This window comes from Apaloderma vittatum, unplaced genomic scaffold, assembly GCF_000703405.1.
Source record: "Apaloderma vittatum isolate BGI_N311 unplaced genomic scaffold, ASM70340v1 scaffold12707, whole genome shotgun sequence".
In the NCBI taxonomy this organism is placed as follows: Eukaryota; Metazoa; Chordata; class Aves; order Trogoniformes; family Trogonidae; genus Apaloderma; species Apaloderma vittatum.
Window position 1 is genome coordinate 8558 of NW_009726789.1, and position 20166 is coordinate 28723.

The 20166-nt window shown below is 41.7% G+C and overlaps 1 protein-coding gene across 1 annotated transcript; it reads left to right on the plus strand.

The window, feature by feature from the left end:
- Window positions 1–11586: 11586 nt before the first annotated feature.
- On the plus strand, window positions 11587–19241 carry ASMT (acetylserotonin O-methyltransferase). Its single transcript, XM_009873428.1, has 8 exons — window positions 11587–11659; window positions 13177–13351; window positions 14551–14680; window positions 15500–15568; window positions 16085–16203; window positions 16928–17068; window positions 18416–18538; window positions 19030–19241. The coding sequence occupies exons 1-8, from the start codon at window positions 11588–11590 to the stop codon at window positions 19239–19241; spliced, it is 1041 nt and encodes a 346-aa protein (XP_009871730.1). The 5' UTR covers window position 11587.
- The last annotated feature ends 925 nt before the right edge of the window (window positions 19242–20166 follow it).

Genomic DNA, 20166 nt, shown 5'->3' on the forward strand with positions numbered 1-20166 from the left:
TGCTCTTTATCTACAGCCTTAAGCTGCCATTTTTCTCACACTGATGCATCAAATCAAAATGCATCTCTTTCCTGGAGTGCCTGAGGAGCAAGGTGGTGCTGCAGCTCAGCTGGATCCCTGGCTGACTGAGTTTGTCTGCGTTGCTTTCAGTGAATTTGTGCAGGATTTGTTTCTTGCTAGACCATACTGCTGAAATCTTTGTAGATGGTAGCTGTTGAAAGAAAAGGTAGGTGTTTTATCTGCCTGGCAGTTCATGTTTCTGAAGATCTCCAGTTAATTATGTTACTTCTCAAATTTCTGTGACTTCTCTTGTGAGTTTCACCTCTGTCTAGGGGGCTGATTATGTAACATTGCAAACACCTTGAATTCTAAGCAGTTGCTTTCTGTGGAGATTTCATTTTTCTAGTAACTTTGAAGTGTTAAAAGAGTTTCTACCTGAAGATAAGTTTATAAGTAATGATTTAGCTAAAATCCAATCTAATGTTAGCAGCAAGTCTTTGATAGGGCTGGTGGGATGCCTTTTTGTAAAATGCATGCAGTTCTGCTTAATCTGCTCTTAAATACTGACACATGGCCTGTGTTAACAGCACTTTTTTTAAAAAAAAAAAAGTATATTCTGTTTGCAGATATGTGAGAAGTTTAACTAATGACTGTCAGTACTAGTATCTTTGAGTTCAGGATTAGATTCTTACTATTTCATAGAATCATAGGATGTCCTAGGCTGGAAGGGACCTTAGAGATCATTTAATCCAACCTCCCTGTCATGGGCAGGGACGCCTCTATTTCTGCAGTGTATTTCTGCTGTGGATTTCCACTGGGATTGAATGGTGGGCTTGGTGGTGTATATGTAAGTAATTGAGGAGATGCTAGTTTATAATGCTGCCTTCAGCGAGTCATCAAGCCATGAATGTGGTACCATTGCCAGAAGTGAAAGCTCTTAAAGCAGTGACAGTCACCAAAAAATGCTGGAGTCCTGATCCAGCAGGTATTGTTAGTTAGTATGAAAAAAACCCTGTGCTTGATAGGGTTTTTTTTGTTTGCTCCAGAGAAAGTGCCAGGAGCAGGTTTCATAGCCTGCCCTGAAATTATTAAGTTCTGTAAGCTCTCCTGATGTTTAAGGCAGTTTTTGAGGCTAGGGAAGATAATTGTGGGGGTGATGTTCCGCTGTCAGGCTTTGATAATCATTCAGCTTAACACACCGTATCCAGCACTAGCTTCATACTATGTCCTAGAAGTGCAAGTAAAATAACCCAGCTGTTGAAAGTGCTTTTACTATTTATTCTTGTCACAGCAGCTTCAGGAAGAAAACCCTGAAAGTGCTTTGGAGCTACCTGCATATGCTTACTTCCCAAAATGCAGAGGCAGTGTGGAAGAAGCCCTCTTTCAACCAGCCAGCTGAGCTCATTCAAAACCTCTTAAAACTCAGTAACTGCTCAGTGCTGAGTTTTATCTAGTCTACCACTTTGCAGTATTGTTTCAAGTATGTGTTTTGCATCAGAGCTCTCCAAAATCCTTTTGGTGGTGAATATGCTGAGTTAGATTCTGCACCATGTGGCGTTGTACTGGGTCTGGCTGTGATGGAGTCAGCTTCTGTCATAGCTGCCGATATGGTGCTGTATTTTGGATTTTGTGACAGTGTTGATAACATGCCAATGCTTTACCTATTGGAGAACACTGCTTGCAAAGTGTCAAGGATTTCTCAGTTTCCCATTTTGTGCATGCACTGAATGGGTCAGCTGAAGCTGAGAGGAAACATAGCTGGGACAACTGACTGAAGGGATATCATGTGCCATATAACGTCATGCTCAACAATGAAAGTGGGAGGTTTTGTATTTCCAGGGTAGCCGTTGCTCCAAGACTGGGCATCAATTTGCTTGTGGTCTTCGTTGGTGAAGGGCTTTGAACTGCAAGGAAACTTGAAAAGAGTTGAAACTATAATCTTCTAATCAGGTTACAACTATGAATTATGCCATGTCCAATATAATTTATTCAGATTTTATTATGGCTGAGGTACATACTTGTACTACTGCAAAAACCTTGCTGATGCAATAACCTAAAGAATGTAATTTTTTTAGTAACCAATTGCTTTGATGTGTATTGATTGTAAGTCAGTACATTTCTACCAAGTATCTTCTAAGGATCTTAATGTTTCAAATGAAGGAACCTAGGATACTAGCAGGTTTCATAATGGCTTCTAGAAGCTGAATTACTAAAGTTACTGATATTTTACTCTACTGTGGAGAATGTTGTGATGCTGATTGCCTAAATCTTACCTGATTGCTTGGATTTGCAAGACCGATTTTCCGGAGCTGTCTAAAGGGAGATAAAATTAGTTGGTCTTTTTTCTTCCAATGTCAATGTTCGTCTGTGGAGTGACCTTGATTTCATATGAAAAGTATTTAATGCCTATCCTTTGCTGGTTTAGCTGCTTTAAAGCAATGTCCTTTTGAAGTAGACTTCAAACTTTGATCAGCAGCTTTCGTCTGACTAACGAAGGAGTTCCAATAATCCACACTGCTGCTTTTGTTGAATTGTTAAATTTACAGTGCTTCCAAATCACACTGCAGTCACAGGCTATGATATAAATGTTAAGGAAACTGAAGAATATAGGATTTAGCAACTAATACTTTTCAAAGACATACCAAACTAATAAATACTTCTGAAACATTGAATTGATATTAGTATGGTTGAGTATTGGGTGGAGTCTGACTTAGCTACTATGCCACCTCTGCTTTCAGACCCTTAGCTGCTAGAAATCGAATCCAGTGAGAATGTCTGCAAAGGTATCTGCATAAGACGTTTACTTCTGAAACTGGTCAGGGAGGATTGTGTACCAATAGCAACCTGACTTTCTTTCACTAAGCTTGTCATGTGTTGCATGTTACTTAGGGCCCATTGCATCAAAGTCTTACTCCATTTGTCTGTCGATATTCAGGATTTGGTTATGTTTTGGTATTTTTATCCGCTGAGTTGTAAGCAGGAATACAGATTTATTGACTAGATTTTTTTCAGATCATCAAGAATCTGTGTGAGCAAGTCTGTAAGCTTTTGTTTCTTCTCTGTTAGACTACCATTTGAAAAGTTGGAGCCTGGATATCGGCTTTCATCTTGACTGAATGCATGGCAGTCCCAGAGGTATAGGGTGGAGATGGAGAAGGAAATTCTTGAAGATGATGAAAGACTTCAGTACAAATCATTCCTCTAGAAGTGTTAAGCATATCCCATGCATTTGACTTTTTATGTGTGTGTGTCCTGCTTTCAAACTCTGGAGGTCTTCCCATGCCATTGCAAGAACTCAGAATAGTTTCTAAGTTTTTGCTCTGTGTCAGGAAACCATACCTGTCAGTTTTAAGCTTACTTTAAGATCAGCCTTTGTGGCCGAGGAAAGCTCAGGTTCTCTTTCTATGCTTTTTTCTTTCAGTAGTGGAAAAATTTGCTCAGTGAGCAGGCCTGGCCATGGAATAAATACGGAGTGTAAATCCCATTAAACTATGGATCATCGGGCAACTCCAGAGTATAGCACTGCGTGTGTGCGTGCTGGAAAGCCTTGGCAGCAGTGAAAGAGGCCTCTAAGCCCTATTTGCCCAGTGATTCCCAAGAAATGCCCAGGATTTCCTCAGATGTTCTGCCTCTCTTCTTAAGCACACTGTGAGACAGGAAGAGAGTTCTCTGTGGTGAGGATGCAGCTCTTGCATTCATCTCCATCACCACAGAACACTTTGCTCCCTTTGCTCCTCGTGGAGGTGTCGGGGGGATAGGATTGCGCCAGTGGGAACCCACCTTGCTCTTGAGAGCAAGGTTCAGAAGTGTATTGATCATCTAATGAGACACGTCAGGGTGTGACTTCTCTCCGTTTAAGGGTGAGGACCCTGCTCGTCACAGATGGCAGCAAGGGCTGAGCTGAACTGGGTGGAACGGTTGTGGGCCAAAGCTCCTGAGCCTCCCTGTGCTGTGCAGGAGCTGGTGCTTGCTGTCCTGCGTGCGTTGTCGCCTCACTGTGGCTGATGGCTCTGGCAGCCAGGAGTGATTTTCCTGCAGCCCTTATTAAGTGAAGATGAACATGAGCCTCGAAAGGGTAAGGAAATCCAAGTTCGGGTTGCTATGGACAGTGTTACCACAGTCCTGTTCATTAAAGAGTGTCTCCTCCTGTTTCTATCTGAGGGCTGATAAACCTCTACACTTACAAGCCTTTCAGCCTGCAAATTTTCTTTTCATCTCCCGCCCTCAGCCCACACTAGGTAACTCAGTAAACAGCTTATTCAACAGAAAGAACTTCTCCACAAGGGCAAGGCCAAGCCCTTGAATATTATTACTGTGGTGGTTTTGGTGTGTTACAGCCTGCTGTGGTAGTTCTCATAGAATCAGTCATTATAACTGGAAAAGACCTTCAAGATCAAGTCCAACTGTTATCTAACTCTACCAGGTCTACTTCCACATTTTGGTAACATATGAGTCATGTTGCCAGAAGTAGTTGGTATTAGTAAGAAGTGATTACCAAAGCTGTGACCATGTCTATGTCTTTTCCTAATTGACTTTACCTTTGTAGAGTAATATATTCAATGACCTAGATTAAAGGCATATGTGTGATTAGATATACATATAAAAAATATTTGATACCTTATCTGGAAACCTCTTCTTGAAAGCTGTTAAGAGAAAATGGGAATTTTTGCAGTGGCTCCCAAAATTGTGAGGTCAGGGACTGTACCAGGAAGCACAAGGCTATAAATGCAAACCAACGAGAGTTAGTGGGTGATCAGTGCTACCTGGACATTGCACCAGTGTCAGCTTTAGGCCAGTTCTTGAATCAGAGAATCATAGAATGGTTAAGATTGGAAGGGACCTTGAAGATCATCTAGTTCTAATCCACCTGCTGTGGGCAGAGACACCTCTCTTCTGCTAGATCAGGTTGCTCAAAGCCCCATCCAACCTGGCCTTGAACACTTCCAGGGATGGGACAACAGGTAGAGCATCGTGTAACAGACTATTGCAACTGCTTATATGTGATAGCAGAGGTAGAGTTGTTAGATCCTGTAAAGACAGCAACCAGTTTGGCAGATGCCTTAATTCGTAACTGAGTAGGCAAAGTTGACCACTGATATTTTATATTGCTGTACAAGTTAAGGCTGGGTTTTTTTATAATTATGATTCAGACGAAATATTGCCTGTGTTTTGATCTGGTATCCTGCCTTTGAGTTTTGTTTGTGATCTGAATACCCATTTCATTAAGCTTATGTTGCATTCTCTTGATCTGGTCCTTCCTGAGCCCAGTGAATGTGTTATTTGCAGAATGTATCTTTTGCTGCCTCACAATAAATTTGCAGTTGGTATAAAGCAGCAGTCTAGTTGAGTTGATCCTTCAGAAGTGGGTGTGCAGAATGGAGCCCTCTAGTGTCTTACATTCCTGCATACTTAAGTATTGATAAGAGGAAATGTACCTCTATTTTTTGTTGTTATTGTACTTAATCTAATACCAAGCTCTTGAGGCTTGTTTGAAATTATATGCACCATCATCCTTTCTTCTGTAATCACAGCACAGAAATGAATTTGTTCTGGTTCCCTGTTACATGCTACATCCTCCAAATGCATCTCCTGCTGCCTCACAAAAAAATAAATTGTAGATTAGCTCAAACAAATATTTTGCCATAGTAGTAGATTATAAAGCATTTGAAGGGCTGAGGCTGATTTGCAGTTATTTTTTAATGGATACCTAGTCTAGTTGTATGTGCTCTGTGTCACTTGTGAAGTGAGTTCTACCTGCTCTGAGTGGCATTACCAGGCATGCTGTCCTTGAAACTGGATTATCTGTAGGACAATGTGAAGGGATAATGGTGTGGTAGCACCACAGTTGCTCGCAGATAACAGTCTTAACTTGACAGTAAAGGGTCTGGTCATCCTCAGACCAAGTCTTCCCTACAATTCTGCATATGACCCTGGGCACGTGTCTGTAAGTGCTCTGAGGAATTTCTTAGTGGTGTCTGCTACTTTCTGCCTTAAGTGGAAAAGAGAAGGGCTGAAAAAGTCTCTTCTGCTCATTGCACCTGACATAACTTGCTGTCATGGTTTAACCCTAGCTAGTAACTAAGCAGCACACAGCTGCTTGCTCACTGCCCACCTGATGGGATGGGGGAGAGAATTGGAAGAATAAAAGTGAGAAAACTCTTGGATTGAGATAAAGACAGTTTAATAGGTAAAGCAAAAGCTGCACACACAGGCAAAGCAAACCAAGGGGTTCACTCACCACTTCCCACGAGCAGGCAGGTGTTCAGCCATGTCCAGGAGAGCAGGGCTCCATCCTGCGTGATGGTGACTTGGGAAGACAAATGTCATCACCCTGAATATGCCTTCCTTCCTCCTTCTCCCCTAGCTTTATATGCTGAGCATGACACCATACAGTGTGGGACATCCCTTTGGTCAGTTGGGGTCAGGTGTCCCAGCCGTGTCCCCTCCCAGCTCCTTGTGCACCCCCAGCCTGCTCACTGGTGGGGTGGGGGGAGGAGCAGAAAAGGCCTTGAGGCTGTGCAAGAAATGCTCAGCAATAACACGTCCCTGTGTTATCAATACAGTTCACAGCACAAATCCAAAACACAGCCCCATACCAGCTACTGTGAAGAAAATGAACTCTATCCGAAAGCTCTAGCCAGCTCTAGCCAAAACCAGCACACTTGCAAACAGCACGATGCTGTAAAAAACGTTTGAGGTGGGGCACCAGGTAAAAGGATATCAGGGGTACTTACTAGTGCCGAGCCATGGGAACACTGCTTTCTGAAGCTCTGTTTTTGATGAAATGGGGGAGAGGATTATCAGATTAGCAAATTAAAAATGGGTTCTGGAAAGGAGTTGCATGCCCACTGATTGCCTTTGTGATGTTTGATAGAGCACAAGTAATTTTTTGGCCTCTACTATTTTTACCTAGTGAATCTGTCTGTCTTCAGGGAGACTGTGCATCTCCCTGCTGGGACCTTCCTCTGACAGAGATCTCAATGACTATTTGTTTGAATTACCTGTTGAGAGATTATTTGGAGGCCCGAAGGTTAAACCATGAACAACTCTGGTTTGGTTTTTAAAAGACATTCTCAGTCAGAGTTTTTACTACAAGAAAAACTAAGGAGAAGGGAGGGTTTGCTTAGAGAATGAGCTGAATATACAGGATTTCCTGCCCACTCCAAATGTCTGCCAGTCGTATATGTGATGTAAACAGGAAACAAAATCTGTTGGTGTCAAAAACTGACAAAAACAGTGATCATATTACTAGGAAAATGCATCTGTTGTAAAATATGCAAAGAATTAGAAATTATAAAGAGGAAAATGAGCCTTTTATTAAAACTGGATGTTCTAATTCAAAGGAAAGAAAATGATACTTACTGTCGGATTCTTTTTTCTTTTTTTTTTAAAGGGCACAAACTATATGATCTTTGTGCATTTCCAGACGATCTGATATAAGCTGGGCATACTTAGAAGCTTAATAATGTGGAGACTTAATGATAGCAAGGCACAGTTGTTTCCACACTGGAATTACTGAAATTTAATACTGTAGTTACATTCCTAGGATTTGTATTTGTTGCTTATACGGAAGGTCGCTGGTATGAAAATATTATCATCTGCCATTTCTCACCAGCAAACCCATTAATTTTACTAAATATGCTTTGTTTAAAGATGATTTCTTACTTTCCAATGTTATGCAAAAATGGCATATTTATTTTCTGTGTAGTATTTTTCCATAGTGAATAATTTAGGCAAAGAAAAATTCATCACTAAAATAGAACCGTGGAGGTAAAGTAACAGCTTTAGCCTGCATGTGGTTTAAGCACTATGATAAAAACCTTGATGGAGTTTGCAGTGAAAGTAAGCCATTGCAATTTCATCTTCATGAATGCGTTCGTAGCTTGAAAGGAGCTTAAACTTTAAGCTTCACTAGCAATTTACTTGGATACAGCAGCAGACTGCGTGTGGCTTTGCATCAGTCTGACTTTGCATCTCCCCTACATCTCACCACTGGTAGTAATCCCATTAGACGATTACATGTGGTGTCCTCAACAGATGGATTTAGTCGTAATTGAAGAAGTACTTCAACTGAGTTTAATTAACTGTGTGGTCATTTTATTACCAGAGCATCTTATACGCTATAACTCTGCTTTAAGTGAAGTAAACTTATGGCCAATTAGGACATGATAAAGTGCAGTTGTGCACATAACTGTCTGTTGCTTAGGCAAAACTATGAAAAGTGAGGGTTGGGCATTTTTTGTACTCGTGAGTCTTCAGTGCAGCTGTACTAAATGTCACTGCAATATCTGAGTACCAACCTGTGGCTGAGTCATTTGAGGAAAGTGGTCTGTAAGCTGCCAAGCAGCAGCTAGCTCTTCCTAGCCAGCTCAGTGGGAGACAAATGTGTACCTAAGCATGGTGAACATTTGCTTCCAGTGTGGCTGATGGCCTGGATCTGAATAGCTGGTCTTGGGAACGGGAAATCTTTATGCTTGGGCAAAATTGCACCAATTTGTTTCTCATCAGCAGGCAGGCAGAACTGGCCTTTAGCAGAGAAATATTCTTGTTTTCCTATGTATTTCTAATCATTTGGCTAACAAAATTTATGTTGGCCTAGTAATATTTATCTATGCACATTTTTTTTCTCTATTTTAATTGAAGGAGAGGGGAAAGCTGTTAACAGAAAGAAGTTGGCCTGATTATCCATGTGGATAGAGACTTAGTGTGAATTTTAATGACTTTCTCTTCCCATAGAACTGCCTTTTGAATTGATCTGAGGAACTGAAAAAGATGTAGCATGATCCATGAGAATGAGCCTAGATTTGTGCAAATGAATGAACTTTGAGGAATCACACTTAGTGCACATGCAGCCAGAAGTTCCTAAATAGAAACAGAGCTTGTGTTCTTCCCTTGAGGTGGCAATAGCATGGAATTATGTCCGTTATGAATAGAGCTGTGTTCTTGAAACTGATTGTCCAGGCTTTAGCTTTGGAGGAATGGATACAAGCTGCACAGATTCGTAGTCACTCTGGAGGAGAGGTGTATTGTGACCTCCAGCCTCCACAGCACAAAATAAACAGAATATTAGCATCTAAATTGTACTGGACAGTGAAGTCTGGTGCATTTGCAAGACAATAGCACTATTTACAGGCTGTGCTGGTCAGGGTGAGGAGGTCTAAGTGTTTCTACAGTTTGGTGTTTGCTGTAAATTTTATATATCTGGACCTAGTGTGCTGGTATCACAAGACACTCCATGATGCTAGAACCCAGGGAGCAGTGGTGTGCAGAGGGGAGAAAGACTGGTAACTGTGACTTCTGCTTAGCTAACTTTAACAACTAACTCTTAAACTAGTTTGCTATTTCACTATTGGCTAAAAGAAATGCAATGTATTCTGGCTGAAATTTAAGGATCTAAGTGGAAAATACACATTCAGAGAAGGTTTACACTGTGGAACCTTTCAGTAGAGTAAGTTTCACTGCATCCACAAAATGGTCAGAAAGAACGTGGAAAATTTATACTGACCTGGTTCTTCTAAAATGAGGCAGGTTTGAAAGAGTAGCAGGGTATGAGTACAACCCTACTTGGGAGGAAAGGAAGAGAACATTAAAATGTGTTGGGACAGAGTCATAAAGTGCAGTCTTAAACACGCACCAAGCAAATGTAGACTAAGCGTCGAGGTGCCTTTCAGTCACTATATTTCTCAGGTTTTGCCCATTAACTTAATTGCTGAAGTGTGGAGAAAGCTATCCCTGAAAAATGCTAGTTTGTAACATTTTGCTATCACTATATTACCTAAGCTAGGTCTAATTTAACACCGTTGCCTGAAGAGTCACTAAACATGATATAATAACTGTAAGTCTTTCCTTGATGTAAGTGGACTATTCTCTCCCAAGTATCGCGGTGTCTGCTCCAAAAGGCAAGATAGGCAAGATGATGGGCTCTTACAGGCTGAAGCAATGGACAGTGAGGCAGAGAAGTTTCAGGAAACTAATCCAGGGTTCTAATTTTCTGATGAAATACCTATGAGGTATGTTCTGTGTGAAGTTGAAATCCATACCACATGTGGCACTTTGTAGTGATTTCACTGTTTCTTCCCAACGACTTTCTGCATGCCCCTGGTTAGTTCCGCAGAGAAGGGGAGGAAAAGTGTAGCAGCCAGCTGCAAAATATAGAGCGTTTTGGCATCTCTCAGCACCCTGCTCTGCCAAAATATAGCAAAGCAGAAGTAGGACACCCCTGTTGTAGTACTGCTATCAATCAGGCATTGTTTTCTAAGCTGCTATGTGGGGAGACCTGCAAAATATGGAAAAGGAGCAAAAGTAGGCTTAATTTCTTGCAGAATTCCCCAGAGCGATGATCACCAGAGGAAACTAGTCACTGTGACAAAACGGCACAGCAAACAGTCTCTTACAGCTTCTCTTTGGACTGGCTGCTTCTGTACTTAGGCATGGGGTGTACCTTACTGCCAACCCCAGTGTCACCTGGACCTGTGCCCATGACAGCAAATTTCAGCTCCCCTCTGGCTATGCCCCTGTGTTTCTTTTACCCTTTCAAAGGGCACGACTTGCGAACGAGGCCAGGGAAGCACACCCAGGTTTTCCACACCTGGGTAGAAATTATGCCAGTCACAGACTGTGGTGGGATACTTCCTCCTTCAGCTCTTGTGTGGACTCTGCTTGGGTTGTTTCTTCAGCAGTTCTTTCCTGCTATGTAGAATCATAGAATTGTCAGGGTTGGAAGGGACCTTAAAGATCATCTAGTTCCAACCCCCCTGCCATGGGCAGGGACATCTCCCACTAGATCAGGCTGCCCAGAGCCCCATCCAGCCTGGCGTTTCCCTTACATGGGTAAGGTCTGAAGTCCTGGGTGCATGACCCAGAGCCTGAGGCTGAACATGGCTCAGCTTCAGCATGGTGAAGGTAAGTGCTGTGCATACACTTGAGTGAGGGCTGAGTGCAATTAGGGCTGTGGGAGGTGCCAGGCATGGCCAGGAGTATGCTGTGACCACTTTGAGCTGAGCTGATATTCCTTCCCTCTTAAACCCCTGGGAATATCCATGTTTCGCTTGAGGAATTCTGCTGCCAATTGCCATATTTCCTCTGGGGTCATGTCATTGGACTGACTAACATGTCTTTGGATTTATATTCTTGGGAAATCTTCCAGCCTCATAATGCCAGCCTGATGGAGCAGAGCTACTTTTGAACAAGCCCCAGGTAAGACACTGCTTTGGTTTACAAACTCTGGTGCATCACACAGAGTTCAGATTCACATTGTGTTCTGCAGTGATTTCTGGCTTATTTGTTGCAAGCTTTCAAGAACTTCTGAAGTGCCAGCATGTAAACTGACCACTGAACTGACAATGCCATCTTTAATCTGTACTTCTTCTTTAGCCTTGTACTTGATGATGGAAGAGACAAAGAAAGAGCCAAACCTGGTAAAAGGACTCATCAAAGCCAAGTAATTTAGTTAACACATTTGGTAACCAGTGTGTTTCTCAGAAGCAATAGGATTAAGTGGATCAGCTGATGTGCTCTGTGCCTGATGGAAAGAAGCTTATTTAAATTAAGAGGACCCAGAGCATCTGTGCTTCAGTCCAGAAAGAAGATGGGTTCCATTGAAGACCTTGACTACCCTCAAATCATTTTGCAATACAGCAGTGGATTTTTAGTCTCAAAGGTAAGAAATATGACTCAGACTTGGATAGATGTCTAAGAGTATGCAGACTGAAATATTCAAGGATCTCACTTTAGGTCCTGAATGTAGTTTTTTTGATGGAAAACCATCTCATACAAAGGCATCCTGTCTGCTCATCTAGACAGGAAGGAAATCTGAGAAGGGAAAAAAAGATTTGAAAGCAAGTTGACCCCTCAGGATAGACTTAGTATTTATTGAGACCTCTCTGGGGGCTTGGATGAGCAGAACTTTTCTCTGAATGACGTTTAATAAAAAATAAATGTATTTATAGCTGAGGCCTTGCTGTCTGACTGCCTGAAATGTGGAAAGTTCCTTTGGTGGTGAGATTTCTTCCCACTTTTCATTTTTGGAGTTTGAGAAACAACATACTCGAACTAATTTTTCCCTCTCTGTTAAACCACAACGAAGATGTTAAAATATCTCCTCAAAGGATTTCTTTCCCTCTGCTATGGTTTCTCTGTGTGTATTGTGTGGAAGACTGAACCTGAGAACTTCTGTGTATTGCCTCTTTTCAGGTGAAAGAGACTGTTTTTCCAAACAGCGTTTGATTAAGGCACAAAGGTAGAACGAGTAGTTCCATGTTCTTTCCAAACTAACATTTGTACTATATTTTTGAGAAACTATCTCAACTTTGGTTAAACCATATTATTACAGAGTGTAAAAGGAGCTTCCCATGGACTTTACCAAATTATTGTAGATACAGGCAGGAATTGAGGGAATGCCTTTGTTACTGTTCAGGAGTGTTTGAGGGGCCAGAGAAATAGCCTAATACTCATAAACTTGAATGTGTACAGCTAATGAACAATATTTTTCATATGTATCATTGTGTATGTTCATATGAAGGTTGAGGGTTTGTTCTGGGAGGTGTTACACGCCTTTCCTATGAGAAGACAGGGCAATGCTGGTGGCCCAAATGAGGCAGTTATTTTGGCCGAGAGGTACCTCCCTGCCTCAGGGAGACTGCTGTAGTCATGCACATCAGTGCCTGAAAATAAGGTCCATAAAGTGGGATATTCTCAGCTGCTGCAAGCCACAGGAGAGTCTCCAGGGTTCACTGGGGCCTATGTTAGATCCTTACTTAAAGAGCAAAAGCAACAACAGTAAAAGCTACCACAGTACGTTCTTGCCTTTGTGCTCTCCAGATAAAAAGCAAAAGAGACTGTGAGAATGTGCTCTGAAACTAACAAAGAGGTAGAAACATTCACATCCAAAACCTGGTCTCTAAGTGTGAACTTTAGTGAGACAAAAACATTGGCATGCTTTGCCAGAAAATTAAAAGAAATTTAAAAAGGTGCACTACAAGCACTGTATAGTGTTACTGCTATTCAGAGAAACTTCAGTTTCACCATTAGACTTCTTTCTATGAAATATGATTTTCCATGAAAAGAAATATTATGTGTGTACTTTATATGTACTTTCTCCAAAAAAGTAACTTAAACAATGCAGTAGGCTTTGGTGCTTTCACCTGATCCCTCACTCCTACCTTTCCTTACTCCCAGGTTATGTTCACTGCCTGTGAGTTGGGGGTGTTTGATCTTCTGAAGGACTCGGGAGAGCCTTTGTCTTCAGCTGCTGTTGCTATGCGCTTGGGTACCAGCACCACGGGTATGGAAAGGCTGCTGGATGCCTGCGTGGGATTGAGGCTCTTGGCAGTAGAACTGACACAAGAAGGAGGTAATAAAGAAGGAGAGGAAGGAACTAAAAGACTTAAACCTTTGATGGTTTTGACAGTGATGCAAGTGTGTGGGGAGAGGTGGTATCTAGTGTTAGGCCAGTTACTGTAGCTGGAAGGAGGAGGGAATCACTTGGGAACGCCACCTCCTCTTCAACTGAAAGAGAAGCATCAAATGTCATCATGATTAAAGATGTAAAGCAAAACCCAGGTGAAAGGCTCTATATCCCAACACTTTATGCAAGAGCCTCAGATGACCTTGGAGAAGATATTCACAGTCTATACAGGGGTAATCTCAATATAACTCTGAGATATGGCCATGATTTAACCTTAAAACAAAATGCTATGGTGGATAGGCAGCAGCATGATTTTAAAAACACTTTTGGTTTTTTTTTTGGATTTTCCCACTGCATGAAGTATTTTGTTAGATTGCTGATCCGAACTGAAAGTTTACACTTGCATCAGAGATGAGTCCATGTGGTTAGAAGGGATCTGTGGTCATCAGGGACAGCCAGTCAGGAATAACCAGAGTCTTGGAAGTTGTGTTCCCTGCTTTGGCTTCTGCTGCCTTGCCCTGTTTTAGCGCTTACAGTAGTTGCCCAATGAGCTTAGGGAGAGTAGGATCTATCTTTTATATTCCTTTTGTATGTCAGTCCTATGGGTGAGTGAAGCCACTGCAGATGCGTTGGAGGAAGTGAAGGAGATTTTGGAGGAAGTAGGGGAGATTTCTGTGATTCTTTTAAGCATTCATCTGCCTGCAGAAGGTCCTGGTGAACTGGGAGAGGGTAAGTGTGGTTGGCATGCTGATTTTGGGAACTTGCCTCCCACTTGCTGACCTAGTTGATTAGGAAAAAGACTTGTCTACATGGCCTTCTCATTTACATATAGCATACCAAAACCTTCTTCTGATAGCAAAAAGGCTATAGGTAAGTTTCAGCCCTTGTAAAGCATTCCTCTTCTTGTTCTTGAAAGAAATATTTTGTTCTGGAATAAGTGTAAGTAGCTAGTGTTTACTCTCTTGGGGCAACACACATTTCAGCTCTCAAGCACTGATCATTTCAGTGGAAGGATTGATTGTAAAAGTAATGTGGTTGTGTCTTTGGTCATATAGACAATTTCTGATGATAAATACCATGCTGTAAAGTAGACTTGGCAAATGGTATATCATGCATGTTACTATATATATTTATTTCACCTTTAGGCCTCTACAGAAACACGGAAATTTCCAACATCTACCTTACAAAATCAAGTCCCAAGTCTCAGTATGATATTATGATGTATTACTCCAATACAGTCTACTTGTGCTGGCACTACCTGGCTGATGCTGTGAGGTAAGGAGGGGCATTATACACTGTCTGTTTGCAGACCACTTTATGACATTTGTGTGGCTGCCTGAGTTGTGTGTTTCTGGGGAAGCGCACAGTGAAGATGCCAGCTGGTTCTCAGAAAGAAAACCCAATATATCATTTGGCTGTTGAGACAGCCAGTAAATGTTCTTGGATTTTGTTTGCTGTGGGTTTTTTGGATTTTTCTTTCCATTTATGTGTTCTTTTTTACCTTTTCCTTCTGATGATCTAGGAATGGTCTAGAGACGATCTAGAAATCAGATTTCTGTGTGTTTGACCTTCAGTAAAGCACTTGATCATTACAGTGGCTCTTATTTGAGGAGCCATCAACGAAGTAAATAATGAGTCATGATGACTAAGGATACTTTTGTTGCGAAGGTGTATAGGAGTAGTTTAATATGGGGCTAGAGTCTCACTTTTTCCAGTCTGCACAACTGATGGTCAAGCATGATGTGTGTGATGGTGATGATAGCACCAGTCTCATACCTTTACCTGAGATGCATTCCCATGAATCATAGAATGGTTTGGCTTGGAAGGAAACTTAAAGATCACCTAGTTCCAACCCTCCTGACACAGGCAGGGACACCTTCTACTAGATCAGTCATTCTTGTGAATTTTGAGAAATATACTGGCATGTTTTGGGATGGCAAATGAGGGTGCCTTTACAGCCATTGCAAACAGAATCACATATATTCTGTACAAAGTTGAGCACCTCCCACAGTGATGAACTAGCTGCAACTACAGGCTTGAGGTGTGTTTGGGGTAAAATTTGCATTCACATGCTTTTTTTGGTTGCTATTTTAGAGAAGGAAGAAACCAATATGAAAGAGCCTTTGGCATTTCATCTAAAGACCCTTTTGGAGCAATGTACAGGTAGTCATCAGTAGATTTATAGAAATTTTATTCTTACTGTAGATAAAATTAGTGCTTTTAATTATGGCTCAGGACAATTATATATGAATATGTGAGAATCCCACTCATTAGAGCCCTCATGTAGTGTTTTCCTTTCTCAGCAATATCCATTACTGGGACATTGATATTTTGAATAGAATTGTGTAGTTTCCTATTCTGAAAAACATATCACAGGTTTCTGGCACAAAGGCAATTGTAGCTGAAGGAAAAAATAACCCTTGAAACCTGGGAATTAGTTTAACACACTGTGAGAATTCACTAATCTTAATTCCCTATTTAAATATGTAAATGCATAGCTGTACCTTTCTGCTGCGCTAACACTCAAAATACGTTTAAATGCAAAAATAATATATTCTATGTCGATAATCACAGTGATTAGTGTTTAAGCTAAAACTTGTAATAACAGTTACATGATATGAATCACCAAGGATATTGTAAGTTGCTTCTTCTATGTGCTTTTTCTGTTTGCATTACTAGATCAGAAGAAGAAATGCTGAAATTCATGGCTGGTCAGAACTCAGTATGGAGCATATGTGGCAGAGATGTTCTTGCTGCGTTTGACCTTTCCCATTTTACTCAGATCTATGACCTGGGAGGTGAGTGTCAGTAGATCTTCTTTAACAAGCCTCTTTTACAAATTCTAAAAAGAAAAATAACTCGTATGTTGTATAATGGGCAAATCAGTGGAAAGCAAGACATATTTCAGCAATAACAGGAGCATTTTAATGTTTTGGTTGGATTAAAAACAGAAACATGAGAGTAGTGGGAGCATTAGGAATGAGTGGTGGCCCATCTCCTTGTGTATGTGGCAGCTTAGCCATTTTTTCCTTGCCTTACTTCTGGTGCCAGACTCTTTCACTGCTTCCCTTCAGTCAGTATCATTGAAATATTGTCTGCAGCCTCCTACCCTGCAGCACCCCGTAGAACTAGCAGTACTGTGTACTGCCAGGATTCATGGGACGGATCAGGCTACCTCATGAGCTCCATCACCACTTTCCTAGTGCCTAGTTTAGTGGGTCTGTTTTTTATTTCCCACCTTCCAAGATCCACAGCTGGGTCTTCTAGGGGGTGGTAGGACCTGTAAGGTCTGCGGCTGAGCCTATATTCCTGGATGCTGAGGGCCCTGGACCTTCCTGCATAGCAAATAGGGATGGTGGCCTCTCCTGTCCTTCCTCTTCCCTTTCGGCAACATGTGGGGAACAAATATACTTTATCAGGTTACATGAGGCTGAATGCACTGTTGCCTGCATCCCTTCATGGGAGTATTGCTGAACAGGTTGGTTTTGTGTGAGTGCTGACCTTCTTCTGCTCTCCCCAAAGGAGGTGGAGGAGCTTTGGCTCGGGAGTGTGTTTCTTTGTACCCAAATTCCACAGTCACAATTTATGACCTGCCGAATGTTGTGCGAATCGCCAAAGAGCAATTTTTGCCTCCTGAGGAGCATCGGATTGCTTTCTGTGAAGGTAGGTGTGGATGGTGGTGTAGTGTTGTCACAGCTGTTCCTCCTGAGCCCCCTGCCTCTGCTGAGAGGTACCGTACCGGAGATTCAGGTCTCCAGCTGCCCCTTGTGTGGGCAGTGTCCCAGATTGCAGCCTACCCAGCCTGGGTCTGCAGTTCATTGATACCACGGGGCTGTCCCAGTTGGGCATCTGCAGCTACCTTCTATCAGAGACACAACTTGGTTATTCAGCAGCCCAGAAACTCTTTACTCCTGAACAGAACTATTTGATTTCTTCAGAGTAACGGTACTTTAACAAAAAAACCCCGGTCCTGCAATTCTAAAAAACTGCCATGCCATATTATAAATCTTCTTAACACTCCCTTTTCTCCTGTGCAGACCTTCTGGCAGATGTGTGAGATGCCAGTCCTGCTCTGAGCAAGGGGCTTTCCTTTTCTGGTCACAACTGCTTGACTTTCAAGTCTTGAGATATTTCAGGCTTTGAATGTGGGTAAGCTTGCCCAGCCTGAAGATCTTGCATGATGAAAATGAGTGAAGGGAAATCTAATTTTTAATGTTTACAAAAGCCTTCAAAGTGTTGGAAGGACTTAATATTGCTTGAAGCTCAGAAAAAGGAAAGAAGCCTTCATGAAGAAGGACATTTTAAAAACAAAGATGGAGAAACACAGGAATTGTTCTGTGTGCCAGCAATGCAAAGAAATGGGAGCAGAAATGATAAAATAAGATTCAGAGAGAAAAAAACTAATGTGCCAGGTGCTGAGCCAAAGTCATGATGATGAAGCTAGTGTTAAGAGGTGAGAGATGTATATTTTTCCTTTATGGACTTATGATGTAGCTCTGAAGGTCCTTGAAAAATTGCTTAGATAAGGAAAACTTTTCTCCGTTTTTCCATGAGAGAAACCATGAGAAACTGTCTTCTCCTCTTAAAGCTTTATGAATCTGAATTCCTGTCGTTGGAGAAAACTTAGACTCAAATGCTTTCCTGTGCATCAAAGGCTGTTTCAGATGAGCAACTGCTTTTAAACATTTCAGATCTTCCTGAAACTGAACAAGAGCATAATCCCCTATGCAATGTCAAAGAGGACTTTTACCTGGTAATGCTGTTGAGTGAGAGACATATATCACAGATCATGGATCATAGAACCACCTAGGCTGGAAGGGACCTTAGAGATCATTTTAATCCAGCCTCCCGGTCGCCAGGAACGCCACCTCTCGAGTAGATCAGGCAAAGCATGGGGACCGAATGGGAATCGAACCCGCGTCCTTGGCATTGTCAGCACCACGCTCAACTGACTGAGCTAACCAGCCCCCTTACAGCCCTCTGTGTAATACATGCATTCTTGTTTTACAGGAGACTTCTTTAACGATTCAATTCCAGAAGCTGAATTGTATATTTTATCCAAGATACTGCATGATTGGGATGATGAGAAGTGCAGGCAACTGCTGGCAAAAGTCTACAAGGCTTGCAAACCTGGTAGGTGCAAACTCTTGAAGAGCTGAGAGACTCTCACCTATCAATAATGTGAAACACACCAGTAGCAATACTCAGCTTGGTTGACAGTTTTCAGTGTAGGGGTTTCTTGGTTTAGTCTTTTGCTTTCCTAGGCCAGCCATGTGTAGCTGAGCTAAATAAGATATGGTCTAAGTTCTCCTTAACTGGCTTCTAGTTTTAGTCTTCTTTGCTACAGGGGCTCCTCTTTCAAGACGTTTAGCTGTAAAGATTGGGTGTTATTTAGATAGGCATATACCTCAGTAAGAATCCCATTAACCATTAAGTCAGTCCCTAGCTAGCAAAGCAGAGGCATGCTCTGATGCCTCTTTCGTTGCCTTCTGTGATGCTAACATATGACTTCACATGGAGGATGCTTCTTCCTGAAACTAAAGGTTGTAATCTAAAAACTCAGCTGAAAAGTATCTCATCTTCTCAGAGTTCAGTATGTGTTTTATTCCTCTTTATTCAACCAGGCGGTGGAGTGCTGCTGGTTGAATCACTTCTGAATGAAGATAAAAGTGGGCCTTTAGAAACCCAACTGTATTCAATGAATATGTTGGTCCAGACAGAAGGAAAAGAGCGAACAGCAGCAGAGTACAGCACACTCCTCAAGGCAGCTGGCTTTGGAGAGATTCAAGTAAAGATGACTGGAAAACTCTACGATGCTGTTTTAGGAAGGAAATAATAATACTTCCTTTATGTACCTAATGAGATAGAATAAGTGGACAAATGTGATATTCTCTTCTTAGAGGGGAATCATCAACTTAGCTTTTAGTTAACGCAGTCAATGCTTTTGTAAGGTGATGCATCGTCAGGAGAATCATTAATGATAGATCTTGAGCTTGCAGGGACTGCGAGTCTGGCAGCTTGACTAGAGCTTGCCTTTGGATCTGGAAGGGGGAGGAAAATCAATACCTATTCCACAAGAAATAACTCACAAAAGAAATGTGCAGTATGTGTGCTTCGGATTTTTTCATTCTTTCCAATTTCAACACTCTATCTGTCAAAAGCAAAGCTAATTTTTTTTGCTTGAATTCCTGCAAAATAAAACTGATCTCTATACTGAGCTCTGTTACCTGAATTTTTATTCCTAGGGAATTGATATAGTATAAACAGACCAAATTATGTCTCCTTGTGGTTAGTCTTTTCAGACCTTCAGGAAAAGTCCCATCTTAGCCTTGAGGAGATTAGCGTGAAAAATTAAATTATTTCCTCTAGATTTTGATTTAAGTTACGAAAAAGAATTTCCTAGCTTGATGACTGGCTGAAGCCCAGGACTGTTCTTTATAGGGCAGGTACTGAGATGGCAGTTGAAAAGGAGAATGATGCAGCCAAGCCATTCAATTATGCAGTGGGGAAGTCGTTATTACATGCCTCCTGCTATTTCTTTGTCATTTGATCACGCGCAACCTGCCATAAACCACCGAGTTCTTGGAAGCAGAATTACAGGTTATTGGTGTGAGAAACATTTGGAGAAGGCACCAGAAAGTAACTCACTGGAGTTACGGCTTGAACACTAATTGCATTTGCACATTAAGCTGGATACTAGAGGAGCCTGAGATAGTCTTCACTGTAGTCGTCTACAGGAGCTTGCCTTTTCCTGGATTGTA